Genomic DNA, 15,773 nt, shown 5'->3' with positions numbered 1-15,773 from the left:
TTAATATTAATATTAATATAATTTTTATAACTATATTTTATAAATTTAATATAAAGTTAATTAAATTAATAAAATATAATATAATAATTAATTAAATAAAAATTAATTAATATTAATATAATTTTTATAACTATAATTTATAAATTTAATATATAATTAATTAAATTAATAATATATAATAATTAATTAAATAAAATTTTATTAATTAATATTAATATAATTATATTTTATAAATTTAATATATAATTAAATAAATAAAATTAATTAAATAAAAATTAAATTTATATTTTTACGTTGATTGAGCCGCACTCGTGCATTACCGCGCCTTTGAGGCGCGGTAATGTATTTAAATAATTTTTTTTTAATTATTCTTTCTTACCGCACTTTTAAAGTGCGGTAAGCTTTACCGCACTTTTAAAGTGCGGTAGAGTCAAATTTCATTCTGATTCGGAAAAAAATTTTTCTCAGACCAGAATTTGAGAATTTTTTTTTTTTTTTTAACTTAAAAAAGCAAAAAGCCCAAGAAACTTCCATCGGGATTTCACCTAACTGAAGAAGATGAGTCACCAACAGGTGATTACTAAATGACCAAGGAGCTCTATCAATTATATGTTGCAGGTCGATATGGTTGAAAAATTGAATCCAGTAGAGTTTCAGCTCCAATTCTTTGAAAAACACCCCTTCCCCAAGACGCCATAGATTGGATAGCGTGGCCTTCAAATCATTGAAATTTATTTGGCGATCTGTCATAAGCTTACCTATAAGAGTAAACGTTGAATTTTCAATCGAAGCAACAAAATCATTATCGTCCGGTTGGAGCTGTGTATCATCGTCGTCTAGGGTTAGATTTGCGAAAGACTCCATCGCAGAGAGAGAGACTCGTTATAGGAAACAAGAAGGAAATCTTTCCAATAAGGAAGCCTTATCTACTAAAATACAATTCTACAACTCCTCTCCTTATTTATATTCATTAGTCTACCATCACATCCATCACAATAAATAATTGGTTTAATTATTTTTTTTAGCATAAAGTTTTTTTAAACCCTTAAAGCTTAGTCAATAGACAAATAGAATTTTTAATTTTTTAGATACAAATAAGGCTTTTAAATTTAAAAAATATAAAATAAGTTTAAAGAAATAAATTTAATAAGCCTTTGAAGTAAAATATTGTATTCAAATTTTTAAAGTTGATCCATAAATCCTTATTTTTTATTTAAATTTTTTATTTATGGGCTAACTTATTTTGACAATGAATTTATATCTTAAACCAATTGAAGATTAATTTTTAATGATTTCTGTTTAATTTTGATTCAGTTTAAAATTATATAATTTTTATTATTTTTTAAAATTAACAGATAAAAGTATATTAAATTTTGAGAGATTATATTGCTAATTTCAATAGTTTTAATAAAAAGTTAAGAGAGAAAGGGTTTAGGTCTATCATCTTAAAATTTCAAATCTAATTTAAGCTAAAAATTATTAATTGATTTTCATCGCTTAATTAAGTGATCTAATTTCAACTTAACTATATACGGATGGACTTTGAAAAGGAAAAATAGAAGAGCAAGAAATGGAAAAGATTGGCTTAGGACGTTGAGGCTAGATGACCCATGGCATTTCTTAAATCTTGGTTGCCATTATAATAATAATAATAAATAAAACATAGTTGAAGAGCAATAGGGAGTAAAAATATAAGAATCCATCCGAAAGACAAAGCAGTTGTTGCTATGTTACTAATGAAGATAATTAATTGGGAGATTTTTTCATATATAAACATCAAATAAGTGAAAAATTTATTAAAAAGTGAAATGTTATCTTGTCGTAATATGATGTGCTTCCAATGTCAATAAAAAAATAATCTATCTAATAGTATTTAACATTTAAAAAATAGCCAAATAAAATGCGTCCCAAGCTGAAATTCATTCATGTTACAATGCTTCATTGCATCGAGATATTGAAATTCAAGCAAATCGTTGGCTCCAAACCCTTATTCACGTCCACTACTATTAGACTAGTACCCAAAATCGCAAGTCGCTTTAAAATCTCCCCATCATCCTTAGAATCCAAATTCTTCCAGAAGCAAAATAAGGGCAACATCAACATTAAAACCAAATTTATATATATTGTCTTACAATGTGTCTTTCCGTCAGACTATTGCTTGAAATCAGTTCTGACAAACCCAAATGGAAATTGAATAAATACAAACGTCAACATAATAAAACCACAACATGCGCCAATGCTTGTTGATGCGGAGGATTGCTGTCAACACCAATAGGATTGTGACATAGGCTCCACTGAAACTCCAATAGAACCACACCATATCAATAACCCCTTCATCTTCCTCTTCTACATCAGCAGATGGTGGCGGTGTTTGTGGAGCTTCATCACTTTTGCAGCTCTTATGAATGCGTTCTCCACAGAGACCAGGATTACCTCTGTAATTGTTTTCATCGAAAGTTCCAAATTGCGCTCCATTAGGAACTCTACCTGATAAATTGTTGTATGAAACATTGAAAGTTCCCAAAAAGGTCAGCGCAACTAGTTCACTGGGGATTTCACCACTCAAATTATTGTTGCCAAGATCTAAGCTCTCTAAACTCCTTAGATTTGAAAAACTGACTGGTATAGATCCTGTTATATGATTGTGAGACAAATTCAATGATCGAATTTCATGCAGGTCTCCAATTTCTTGAGGAATGCTGCCACTTAACTCATTGCATGATAGATCTATTCCTGCCATTGAGTTGATAATATCACCCTTGTAGGAGTTGTATCTATATTTCGTTGCAAATTCCACTTCCACAAGTTCTGAATAATCCCATTCTACCCATGGCAAATGGAGATTAAGATCGGGATTATTCAAATAGATAATCACAAAATTCGGAAAATCAACTACTTCCATCGTCCCAAATGATATATTATTGCCAAAAGAAATGTTACTAAAGCATGAAGGTACGGAACCAAAAAGTAAGTTGCGTGAAAGATCCATTATATTCGCATTTCTTAATTCACACAACTGATTAGGAATACGGCCGTGTAATGCATTCCCTCCCAATAAAAGCACTTGCAATTCAGAGAACTGACCGATCCAAGATGGAATATTTCCAGAAAAATTGTTATCCCTCAGATCAAGTGCCCATAAATTAGGACTTCTGAGAAGCTCATGGGGTATGGGTCCACTTAGATTGTTCTTTTGTAAAAACAGAAAGCGCAATAATGAAGAATCGAAGCAGGAAGGCATAGATCCATACAACCTATTTTTTGAGAGATCTAAAAAGACAAGATAGGTCAGATTACATAGAAGTCTGGGAATTGGACCGGATACTTTGTTATTGGATATGTCAAAAAAATTGAGACTTGATAGGCTGCGGCTATTCAACAAGTCTGCATCTACCATCGCACTGAAGTTGTTGTTTTTCATATCCAATACCGTCATGCTTCTCAAGTCCATATCCTGAGGAAAAACGTTACCTTGAAAATTGTTGTTTGATAGAAACAGTGCACAATACATGGTACAATTTGCAAACAGACTTCCTGGCAACTCTCCTGAGAAATTATTATGGGATAAATCCAAAATAGATAGTGCTGGCGTCTCACTGATTGAAGAAGGAACATTACCACCGAAATTATTCCTCGACATGTTTATATATACTAGTCTTGGGAGGACCAATCCAAACTCCTTCGGCAGCATACCAGTGAGATTATTGCTCGAAATATCTAACTGAACCAGATCATGCTTGAAATTGGGCAGCTGAAATGTTCCTGTGAATGAGTTGTTTCCCAAATTCATAACTACTAACTTGGAATTATTTTGTAAGATCCAAGTGGGGAACGTTCCAACCAACGTATTATGAGAAAGATCAATAAAGCGTATGTCATACTGGTAATGAAGAAAGCTAGGAATAGCTCTAGTTCTCACGTTTAAGCTGCAATTTGATAATCGAATGTACTTGAGTTGAAATGCAGGAAACCATGTTGGATTTTCTGTTTCCACTTCTAGCCTGCTATTTCCAGGAGAGAGCATAAATGCTTCAAGTTTTGAGTGGTTGGCCAAAGCGCTAAATGAGAATGAGCCTTCAAACTCATTGCCAGAAAGAAGCAAATACTTGAGGGAGGTGAGTTCAGAAACAATAGATTGAATGTTGCCACTCAACTGATTGAATGATAGATCAAGAAATTGGAGGTTGGTCAAATTGCCAATACATTCTGGAAGAGGGCCAGAAAATTGATTTCCTTGGAGATCCAACTCAACCAAACTTTTCAGTCCGCATAATCCTAAGATAGAAAAATATTTATTTTAAACATAATTATTCTAATAAATCTCGAGTTTTATAAGTAATATTAGTAAAAGAATAATATTTATTATAATTTTTAATTATGTGAGTGAATTATATATTAATCATATAAGATATTTTTATATATTAAATACACATGCACCTTTTAATTAAAATTATATAATTAATAACTATATATAAAATAATATAATATTTTTATTAAAAATTGTATATAATATATTTTAATATTAATATTATTATTATTTAAATGTTAATATTAACAAAAGTCATATCAAATTTATAATAGACTATAACAGCCCAGTTAAGAAAAACAAATTCAAGATTAATCAAACATACCTTGGATGGGGAATGAACTATCCATCGAATCAAACGAGCTACTAAGAATTAAAGTGTTGAGTGATGTAAGAGCTCCCAATGATGATAATATGCTTTTATTGAATCCATTCTCACTAATGTCTAACTTTTTCAATCTTTTAAAACCTGCAAAATATTTCACATTTAATCTAATAGTTTTGATTGTAGTACATATATATATATTATCCTAATAAAAAAGTTCTGAAAATATTTTTTAATATTTAATAAAATTTAATATATTTAAGAGGTGTATAATTGAAAAGTTTATAAAAATACTATTTTTTCTTAATAAGTGTGAAAACAAAAATAGACAAAAATTGTAGGAGCAAAAAATTATCCAATTAGAGTTTCTGGAAAATAATTTGTATTTTTTAAAAAATATTTTTTACATTTTTTATTATTTAATTCTAATATATTTTTATAGTGTGCTCCGCATTATAAACAATAAATTACTGCTTATTTTATTAAAAATTAAATAAAAATAAAAAATTTATCAAAGTGTACAAACAAGTAAAAAAAATCAATAGGTATATAAATTGTAAATGAGAAAAAAATATACTCTGTTTTATAATTTTTTTAATTTACTTTTTCACGCATATTAAAAAAATATAATTTTTTATTAACTTTTTAATTATATCCATTTTAAATACATTAGATTTTATTAAATATTAAAAGATATTTTGAGAGATTTATTGAAAATAAGATAAAATTAAATAAAATTATAATAATTAATTTATATATTACTATAGTCTAAAAAAATAATTATTTTGAGATAGTTAAAAAAAATTGATAAAAATTATAAGAAGAATGGAGTATTTATAATATACAACATAAACATTTTAAAAAAAATTCTTAAAAATTAGAATAGTAATTAAAATTATATTTATTATATTTAGACATATTATATGTATATATTTTAAATATAAATATAATATATAAATTGACTATTATATTCTATTTAATTTTATGTTATTTTTAAAAAAATTTCAAAATAAATTTTAATATTTAATATTTTTAAGATGAATATAATTTGAAAAGTTAATATAAAAAATTGTTTTTCTTAATATATGTAACAAAGACAAATGAAGTATTTATTTAAATATAAAAGTGGTTTTATTTTATTAAATAAAATTTTAAGAATAATTTTAAAAAATTGAGAATAAGATGAAATTATCATTTATTAATAAAATCAAACTTTAATGGCTAATTTGTTTTACTTTAAACTAAAGGAGCTAATAGTTTTTGAAATTTCTCATGATTTTAATAAATAAAATAAAATCAAATAAAATATGAGATAGTAATATTATGATGAATTTTAATAATTAATTTGTTTCACTTTAAATAAAGGAAGTAATAATAGTTATTAATTAGGTCATATATTAAACTTAAATGTGAAGAAAATAATTTCAAAAATCAAATATACCTTGATTAGGAAATGGACCTTCCATGTCATTGTTATCGAGAATCAAAGTATTGAGCGATGGAAGAGCAGCCAATGACGATAAGATGCTATTATTGAATCTGTTACCACTTAAATCCAACTCCTCTAATCTTTGAAAATCTGTATACCATACAACTTGTATGTTATTTCATAATACAATTAATTAATTAATAACTTTCACATAATTAAATTGCAAAAATTATGGCTAGAGTGTAATCAATATAATATTTTTATTAATTTTTTATATGAGTTGGACATTAAATTTATAAGAATAATTTTATTAAAATATATATATATATATAATTTATTTATTAAATATATCTTAATATAATAAGGTATATATAAAATGAGATGAATTGAATGATGTGTCTTAAATTTTCATACTTTAAATAAAAAAATTACCCTATTTTGCATTATTTATTTTGTGCAAATAAATAAAAAATATTAAAATTTAAAATAAATAAATAATTATTAAAATAAAACTTCGTTTGTTTATGAAAATAATTTATATTTTTTAAAATGTTTTCAAAAAAAAATTTATTTTTCATTATTTAAATTTAATTTAAAAAATAAAATCATTATTATATCATACAATTCCAAGGTTACTTGATAAAACATTGAAAATATATTTAAAACTTTTAAAACTCGCATAGCAAATTATCAAATTATCACATAGATTATCAAATTTAAAAATTTACAAGATTAATTAAAATTATACTATATCAGATTAATTAAATTAAAAGAATTGAATTAAAATGTAAATGTTGGATTTTTTATCAATCAATAAATTCGGGATAAATAGCTGAAAAAAATAAACCAAAAAGAATAGAAAGTATATGAAAATAACTTTTATATATATATATATATTTTGTAGAACTATCAAAAACATTTGACAATTTCATTTCAAGTTTACCCATAGTTTATATAATTAAAAATAGCACTTATAATGGGAGTAGCAAAAAAATATATTTTTAAAAAAATAATAGAAAATAAAACTTGAAAACAGAGAGTATGGTTGAGTGAGTTTAATTGGATTTTAAAGATCAAACATACCTTTTATAGGAAAAAATCTTTCATACTATTGTAGCCAAGAGTCAAAGTCTTAAGTGATATAAAAGCACCCAATAATAGTAAGAAAAAACTTTGAAAATATATTTAAAATTTTATGTAATTTTTAATTATGTATATTTTTTTAATTCACATAATAAATAATAAATATTTATCGATTTTAATATTTTTAATTTAGTCTGCTTTATATATTTATATTAATTTGAAATTTTAACGTATAGATTAATAGTGATGATGAACAATATTCAAAAAAAAATATCACTAGAAATTATATTTCTCAATTATATATATAAAAAAATACTTTTCTTTTTAAGTATAAATTTTAGTTATTAGCTAAACACTTATTTTATTTAAAAATATTTTAATAAAATTATGATTTACATTTTATTTATCTTAAAATTTGATTTTAATTATATTATTTTAATACAAAATATGAATTTATGTATATACATAATATATATAATAACGAAGAGAAATGTTTTAGTTTAAGCATAGTTTTGTAAAATCATATATAAAAACATTTGAGAAATTTATTTAATTTTTTTAAAAGAAATCAATTTATAAATACAAAGATAAGAGATTTAAAATTTACCTTTAAATAATAGGGCGCCATTGAAATTGTTATCACTTATATCCAAGAATGTTAAATTCTTCAAATTTTTTAATTCTGCAGAATATTGTAGTAGAATGAATTGTAATATAATGAATGTAAGAAAAACAAATCCAAGATTAATCAAACATACCTTGGATAGGGAATGAACCATCCATTGCGTCATACATGTGAGTAAGAATTAAAGTGTTGAGTGTTGTAAAGGCTCCCAATAATGATAATATGCTTTTATTGAATCTATTCCAACTAATGTCTAACTTCTCTAATCTTTCAAAACCTGTAAAATATTCCGCATTTTTTATCAAAATTATAATTTAATCTAATAGTTTTGATTTTCATACATATATATATTTCTTATTTATATATTAAATCCTAATAAATATTATATATATAGAAATTTCTTATATTATTTTCAGTGATATTTATTTAAATTTATTATTAACTATAATTTAAATGATAAAAAATAATTTTAATTATCTCTCAAATTTTATTTTATCAATAAAATGGCATTTTTATTAAATTTCTTATTTAATTTAAAAATATAATATATATTATGTGTAGAGTGTAATAAATATAACGTTTTTATTATTTTCCAATATGAGTTATAAATATTCATATTTATGATTTATTCATTAAATATTTATTAAGTGTAATAAGACATATGTAAGTTTAGGTGAATTAAATAATTTATCATCATTTTCATAATTTATATATATAAAAATAGCGTGCTTCGCATTATAAATAATAGATTACTGTTTATTTTCTTAATAATTAAATAAAAATAAAAAATTTATCAAATTGTACAAACAAGTAAAAAAATCAAATTAACTAATGTATTAATTAATTTGATGAAGATTTTTTTTATAATAAATAATGAAAATTTTGACACTTCTATTTAAAATATATTTTATTTTACAGACTCGCTTATATTCAATATATAAATTGTAAATGAGAAAAAATATACTCTCCATTTTAATTTTTTTTTTTAATTTGCTTTTTCACACCTATTAAAAAATATAAATTTTTTTATTAATTTTTTAATTATATTCATTTTAAATACATTAAATTTTATTAAATATTAAGAGATATTTTGAGAGATTTATTGAAAATAAGATAAATTAAATAGGACTATAATAATTAATTTATATATTACTTTAACTAAATGAGCTAATAGATTTTGAAATTTCTCATAATTTTAATAAATAAAATAAAATAAAATATGAGATAGTAATATTATGATGAATTTTAATAACTAATTTGTTTCACTTTAAACAAAAGGAACTAAGAAAACAATTCCAATAATCAAATATACCTTGATTAGGAAATGAACCTTCCATACCATTACCGGAGAGAATCAAAGTGTTGAGTGATGGAATAGCAGCCAATGATGATAAGATACTATTATTGAAAATATTCCAACTAAGGTCCAACTCCTCTAATCTTTGAAAGCCTGTATGCCATACAATTTGTATATTATTTCATAACACAATTAATTAATTAATCACTCTCACATAATTTAGTTGCAAAAAAATAAATGCCTTGACATATTATTATTAATTGTGATTTAAATAATAAAAAATAATCTTAATTATCTCTTAAATATAATATTTTTATAAAATTTTTAATTAATTTAAAAATATAATATATATTAGTCTAGAGTATACTAAATATAATATTTTTATTATTTTTTGATATGAATTACACATTCAATTTATAAGAATAATTCTATTAAAATATTTATATATATAATTCATTCATTAAATATGTCTTATTACATTAAGACATAGGTAAATTGTCTTATCTTAAATTTTTATAAAAAATATCAAATTGTATAATAAATATTATACTTTATATATTAAGCAAATTATAATTAAGTATCTACTTTATATATTTTTATGTTTCTTAATTATATTATTCAATTATAATAAATATTATACTTATATATTGTATTATTTTGATATGTTTATAATTATTTTTCAGTTATTTTTAATTTTTAATTTTTTAGTAATTATAATTTTGCAGAACTATTGAAAACATTTGACAATTCCACTTATTTTTCATAAAAATAATTACTTTACAAATGAAAAGACAATTAAATAATAATTACTTTACAAATCAAATTGTATAATAAATATTATACTTTATATATTGTTTTATTTTGACATGTTTATAATTATCTTTCGGTTATTTTTAATTTTTACTTTTTTAGTTACTATGATTTTGCAGAACTATTAAAAATATTTGACGACTCCACTTATTTTTCGTAAAAAATAATTATTCTATAGGAATTTAAAATTTCCCTGTAGTTTATATAATTAAGGATTTATCGATTTTAATATTTTTAATTTAAATTGTTTTATATATGTATATTGATAAAAATTTTAAAATAGCGATGATGGATAATGTTAAAAAAAATATTATCGTTTGATATTATATTTCTCAATTATAAAAAAAATATTTTTTTAATTAAATTTTAATTATTTGGTAACTTGACACTTATTTCAAATAAAAATATTTTAATAAAATTATAATTTATATTTTATTTATTTTAAAATTTAATTTCAATTATATTATTTTCACATAAAATATGAATTTATGTATATATAATATATATAATAAATCTTAAAAATAATGAAGAGAAATATTTTACTTTCTATCTGATTTTGTAAAATCATATATAAAAACATTTAAAAAATCCATTTATTTTTTGTAAAATTAAATAATTTATAAATGCAAATATAAGGAATTTAAAATTTACCTTTAAATGATTGAGTGCCATTAAAATTATTATAACTTATATCCAAAAATATTATTTCATGATCAAAACTATTATTAACTGTAATTTAAATGATAAAAAATGATCTTAGCTACAAATTTTATTTTCTCAGCAAAATGGCCTTTTAATTATAATTTTATTTAATTTAAAAATACAATATATAAATATAATATTTTTATTATTTCTTATTATGGGTTACACATTAAATTTTTAAGAATAATTCTATTAAAATATTTATATATACAAATTATTTATTAAATATGTCTTAATATAATAAGACATATGTAACATGAGATGAATTGAATAATTTATATATACAAATTATATGTATTTTTAATTATGTCAATATTTTTTAAATATAAATGCAATATATATTTCTTCCGTTGCACAATTTTTATTTATATTTTTTAATTATTTTAAAATTATTGTCTATTTTTTAAACTATAATAACATATAAATTAATTATTATAGACATATTTAATTTTATTTTATTTTTTAAATATTTCTTAATATTTAATAAAATTTAATATTTTTAAGATGGTATAAATAGAAAATTAATAAAAAAAATTTCTCATAATTTTAATAAAAAATTTAAATAAATTTAAGTTTGAAGAAAACAATTCCAATAATTAAATATACCTTGATTAGGAAATGAACCATCCATGCTACTGTCTTTGAGAATCAAAGTGTTGAGTGATGGAAGAGTAGCCAATGATAATAAGATGCTATTATTGAAACTATTACCACTAATGTCCAACTCCTCTAATCTTTGAAAGCCTGTATACCATATACAAATTATTTATTAAATATGTCTTAATATAACAATATAATATATATTAACCCAGATTATACTAAATATAATATTTTTATTATTTTTTGATATAAGTTACACATTCAATTTGTAAGAATAATTCTATTAAAATATTAAATTAGAGCTTCTGGAAAATAATGTATATTTTTTTAAAAAAAATATTTTTCACATAATAATTTATTTTTTATTATTTAATTCTAATCTAACAAAAAATCACTGAATATATATATGTCATGCAATTCCAAAATTACTTTTATTTTTATGATAACACATAGAAAATATATTTAAAAAATTTTAGAGTATTTTTAATATATATGTATTTTTTAATTATGTCAATATTTTTTTAATATAAATGTAATATATATTCTTTTCATTTTATAATTTTTATTTATATTTCTTTTAGTTGTTCTAAAATTATTGCCTTTTTTTCATTATAATAACATATAATTTACTATTAATAGCCATATTTAATTTAATTTCATTTTATTTTTAAAAAATTTTTCAAAATATTTTTTAATATTTAATAAAATTTAATATTTTTAAGATGATAATAAAATGCTATTATTGAATTTGTTAACACTTAAATCCAACTCCTTTAATTTTAGAAAACCTGTATACCATACAATTTGTATGTTATTTTATGTCACAATTAATTAATTAATCACTTGCAAGAAGCCAATTCATTGAAGTTCAAATCCATAATTCTAAGTTGCCTAAAAAACATTTGAATTTGATTTTGCAGAACTATCATTTGACAATTCCAGTTAATTTTTTATAAAAAAATATTTATTTTATAAATGTAAAGGCAATTCATCTATAGGAATTTAAAGTTTACCTATAGTTTATATAATTAAAAACAGCACTTACAGTAGGAGCAGAAAAAAATAATAATAATGTGAAATAAAACTTGAAAACAGAGAGCATGCTTGAGTGAGTTTAATTGAATTTTAAAATTGAATGATTTTTAAAGATCAAACATACCTTGTATAGGAAAAGAACCTTCCATACTATTGGAGCCAAGAATCAAATTCTTAAGTGATATAAGAGCACCCAGTGATGGTAAGATGATATTATTGAATCTATTCCAAGTAAGATCCAAAACTTCAAGTTTCTTCAGTTTTGATAAACTTTCACAACCTGCATGTTATTTGAGATAATAATTCCTAGATATTTTCATATCATGTTATTAATAGTAGAAATTATATTTAAATATTTTTATATTTAGAAAATAAATAGAAAAGTGAAAATAAAAATAGAATTAGAAGAGCATAATATATTACCTTGGTCATCAATGGAACAATCGAAATGATTGTAGGATAAATTAAGAGTTTTGAGCTGTTTCAGTTGCTGGAACATTGACAAGTTTACATACCAACTATTTTCGTCAATATAAAATGATAAACTCTCTATATCATATTGTCGTGTATTGTTAAGCGAGAGTTCAGTCACGTGACCTGTAGTTGAGTTGCACAAGACACGCTCCCATTTACAACAATTGCAAGTTGGATCATCAATCCATGAAGGCAAAAGATAGTCTGCGTCGAACCCATTTGATCCAACAAATGCCTTGAAATCTAAGAGAGCCAATCTCTCTTCTTCAAAGCAACCTTTGTTTCCATGGATTTGAATCCACAGAATCACAACACCCAACAATAAGCACTTTGCTATGTTAGCCAACTCCATTTGGAAATGCGATGCTCCCATCCACCACTCCTTCCCCTTATTTATATTCATTCATAACTCTATTAGTCTCCCATCACATCCCTAATCACAAATATTGGATTTTTTTTTTAACAAAAGGTAACTTTTAAAGTCTAGATCAATAAATAAATTAATAAGCTATTTTAATTTTTTAATGTGTAATAAATAAAATTATCAAATTTTTTCAAAAAATATTAAATAAATTTTAAAAAATAAATCAAATAAGCCTTTGAAGCAAAATAACATATTCATTTTTAAAGTTGATCAATGAGTTCTTACTCTCTATTCTTTTTTTTTCTTTTTTATCTATGGGATTAACTTTCTTTGATGATTAATTCATATTTTAAACTAACTGTAGATCAATTTTTAATGGTTTCTACTTAATTTTGATTCAGTTTAAATTTATATAATTTTTATTTTTTTAAATTCATAGTTGGAAGTATATCAAATTGTATTGCTAATTTCAATATTTTCAATAAAAATTTGAGAGAAAAGGTTTAGGATTGCCATCTTATAATTCCAATCTTAAATTGAGTTAAAAGTCATTAATTGATTTCCATCTTGAATTTAATTGAACTAATGGTTTAATTTCAAACTTAACAGTACTAGATGGATTTGAAGAGAAGGAATGGAAAGGAGTACAATTTGGTGTGAATTGTGGACCACAATCACTTCCACTTTGAAATTGAGGATTTGGAACGTTTTAGACTTTGCCATCAAATGACTTGATTCATTGACTTCTTTTTATTTATTTTTTTTTTTGCAAATTATCATTAGTTATCAAGATTGAGTTCGGTAGAATTTTCGACTTCGCTTACAGTTTGTGAGTTATTTTGTGATCGGTGATTTTTTATATTTTGTGATTTTATTAGATTTATAGTTATTTTTTTTAATCTCTATTTCTAATTTTCCTCGCCAATTGTGGACGGCTTCTATTTTGCATGTTCTAGTCTTCTTTGACGAGGAATTTGTTCTATAAATTTGATTTGATTGAAGATTTTTATATGACCCTAAAAGGGATCCAATTTCACTAATATTGAACTCTCGAGACCGCTACAACCAATTGATAAAAAAATAACTTTTATATTTTCATGAGTGATAATTTACTATGAGTATATATGATAGTACACATACTTTAGTTAGGATTGCTATTTATTTTACATTGATATTTTAGTTTTTTTTAACATTTCCATTTATAAAAATTTAAAAATAATTAAATAATAATTTATTTTATAAATAAATTTAAAATATTATTCTGTTATCATGTTATTGCCAATATTTTGTATTTCAAAACACAGTGGTTTGTTATATTTTTAGTGATGTGTGATATTTTTCTCAAATTTTTCATCAAAACAATTTATATATCGTAAAATCTTTGAGAATTTTATTCTACCCAAACTTATTGACGGGGATTTTAAGTCTTCCTGTATAGGCAATAATTTCAATAAATCATTAATGTTTAACAACGACATCATATATAGGTCAATGATAGATAAGTGTTTTATTGTATTTTTTCAAAATTTTCAATTAAATTGATAATATAATATTAAATTTTCAAAAGTTTTATTTTATTTAAACGTATTGACCGAATCATCAAAATTTCTTTTTCAGATAACCATCTCAATAATTTATTAATTTCTTAAATCAATATCAAATATGGTCCAGTATACATTCAAAATTTTAATTACTACCACTATTTATTTGGCATTGATATTTATTTTTTTTTTAAAATTAAATGCAACAAATATATTTAAAAATATTTTTATATTAAAATTTAATATTTTCATTTTAAAAAATAATTAAATAATAATTTACTTTATGAATAAATGTAAATTATTATTATTATAGAAAGCATATTGAAACAAATACACATGCAAGTTTAGAAATTTGAAACGTCAGTTAGTTTGAGAGATAGTTTAGAATGCTTAATCTGTTCAAGTTAAAAACATCTCACTTGATTTTCAAGTCTCAAATTCGACATAATAAAAAAAATTAAGATATATATTTAAAAAGTTACCAAAAAGTTAAGATGAGTTCAAGTTTGCCTAAAAATTAAAATTAATATTATTATTTTAATTTCAAAGTGCTTTAAACTATTTAATATATGTTATTATTATTTATCATTGAAATAATTTTAAACAATTTTAGGTTGTAATAACTGCACATCTTGTATATAGTACAAAACTATATATAATTTTTTTAAAAAAAATATAAAAAATAGCCACATCATATATAGTACAAAAATTACAAGATATTTTTCTCACGTATGAACAATTCTTGGCGTACTAAAAACGTTTAGAAAGAAATATTTTATGAGCTATTAGAATAATATATTACATTGATAGTAGGCAAGCGATTTGTTGTAATCTATCAAACTTTCCAATCAAATTGGTAATATCATTAAAATTTCAAAAAAAAAAATTCTAATTACCAGCCCAAAATTCATAATCACATTAATTTAAGTGGTCCACCCAATTTCATATGAGAAAATTCAGACCGTCCCTATATGCAAGTCTTAATCTAAATGAGGTTGATTATATTTCATAATGCATAGAATAACTGTAAAATATATATGAGTATAAAACCTTTTTTTTCTTGTCAATCAGTAGTTGTAAAACTAGTGAACTTCTTATATTTTTATTTATTAGTACTTTTAAAATTAGAATATATAAAATAGAAAAAATAGAAGTAAAATTTAATTAATTTTTATTTTTAAA

The 15,773-nt window shown here is 22.3% G+C and overlaps 1 protein-coding gene across 1 annotated transcript; it reads right to left on the bottom strand.

Annotated features, from left to right (window-relative positions):
• Window positions 1-1,938: 1,938 nt before the first annotated feature.
• LOC110625557 (receptor-like protein 56) lies at window positions 1,939-13,158 on the bottom strand. The gene is made up of 5 exons (XM_043961401.1): window positions 12,636-13,158; window positions 12,337-12,492; window positions 7,751-7,825; window positions 2,180-4,275; window positions 1,939-2,070 (listed from the first exon to the last, which is right to left on the bottom strand). The coding sequence occupies exons 1-5, from the start codon at window positions 13,087-13,089 to the stop codon at window positions 1,939-1,941; spliced, it is 2,913 nt and encodes a 970-aa protein (XP_043817336.1). The 5' UTR covers window positions 13,090-13,158.
• Between the last annotated feature and the right edge of the window lie 2,615 nt (window positions 13,159-15,773).

This window comes from Manihot esculenta, chromosome 11 (assembly GCF_001659605.2).
Source record: "Manihot esculenta cultivar AM560-2 chromosome 11, M.esculenta_v8, whole genome shotgun sequence".
NCBI lineage: Eukaryota > Viridiplantae > Streptophyta > Magnoliopsida > Malpighiales > Euphorbiaceae > Manihot > Manihot esculenta.
This window is presented reverse-complemented; position numbering and strand designations above follow the sequence as displayed.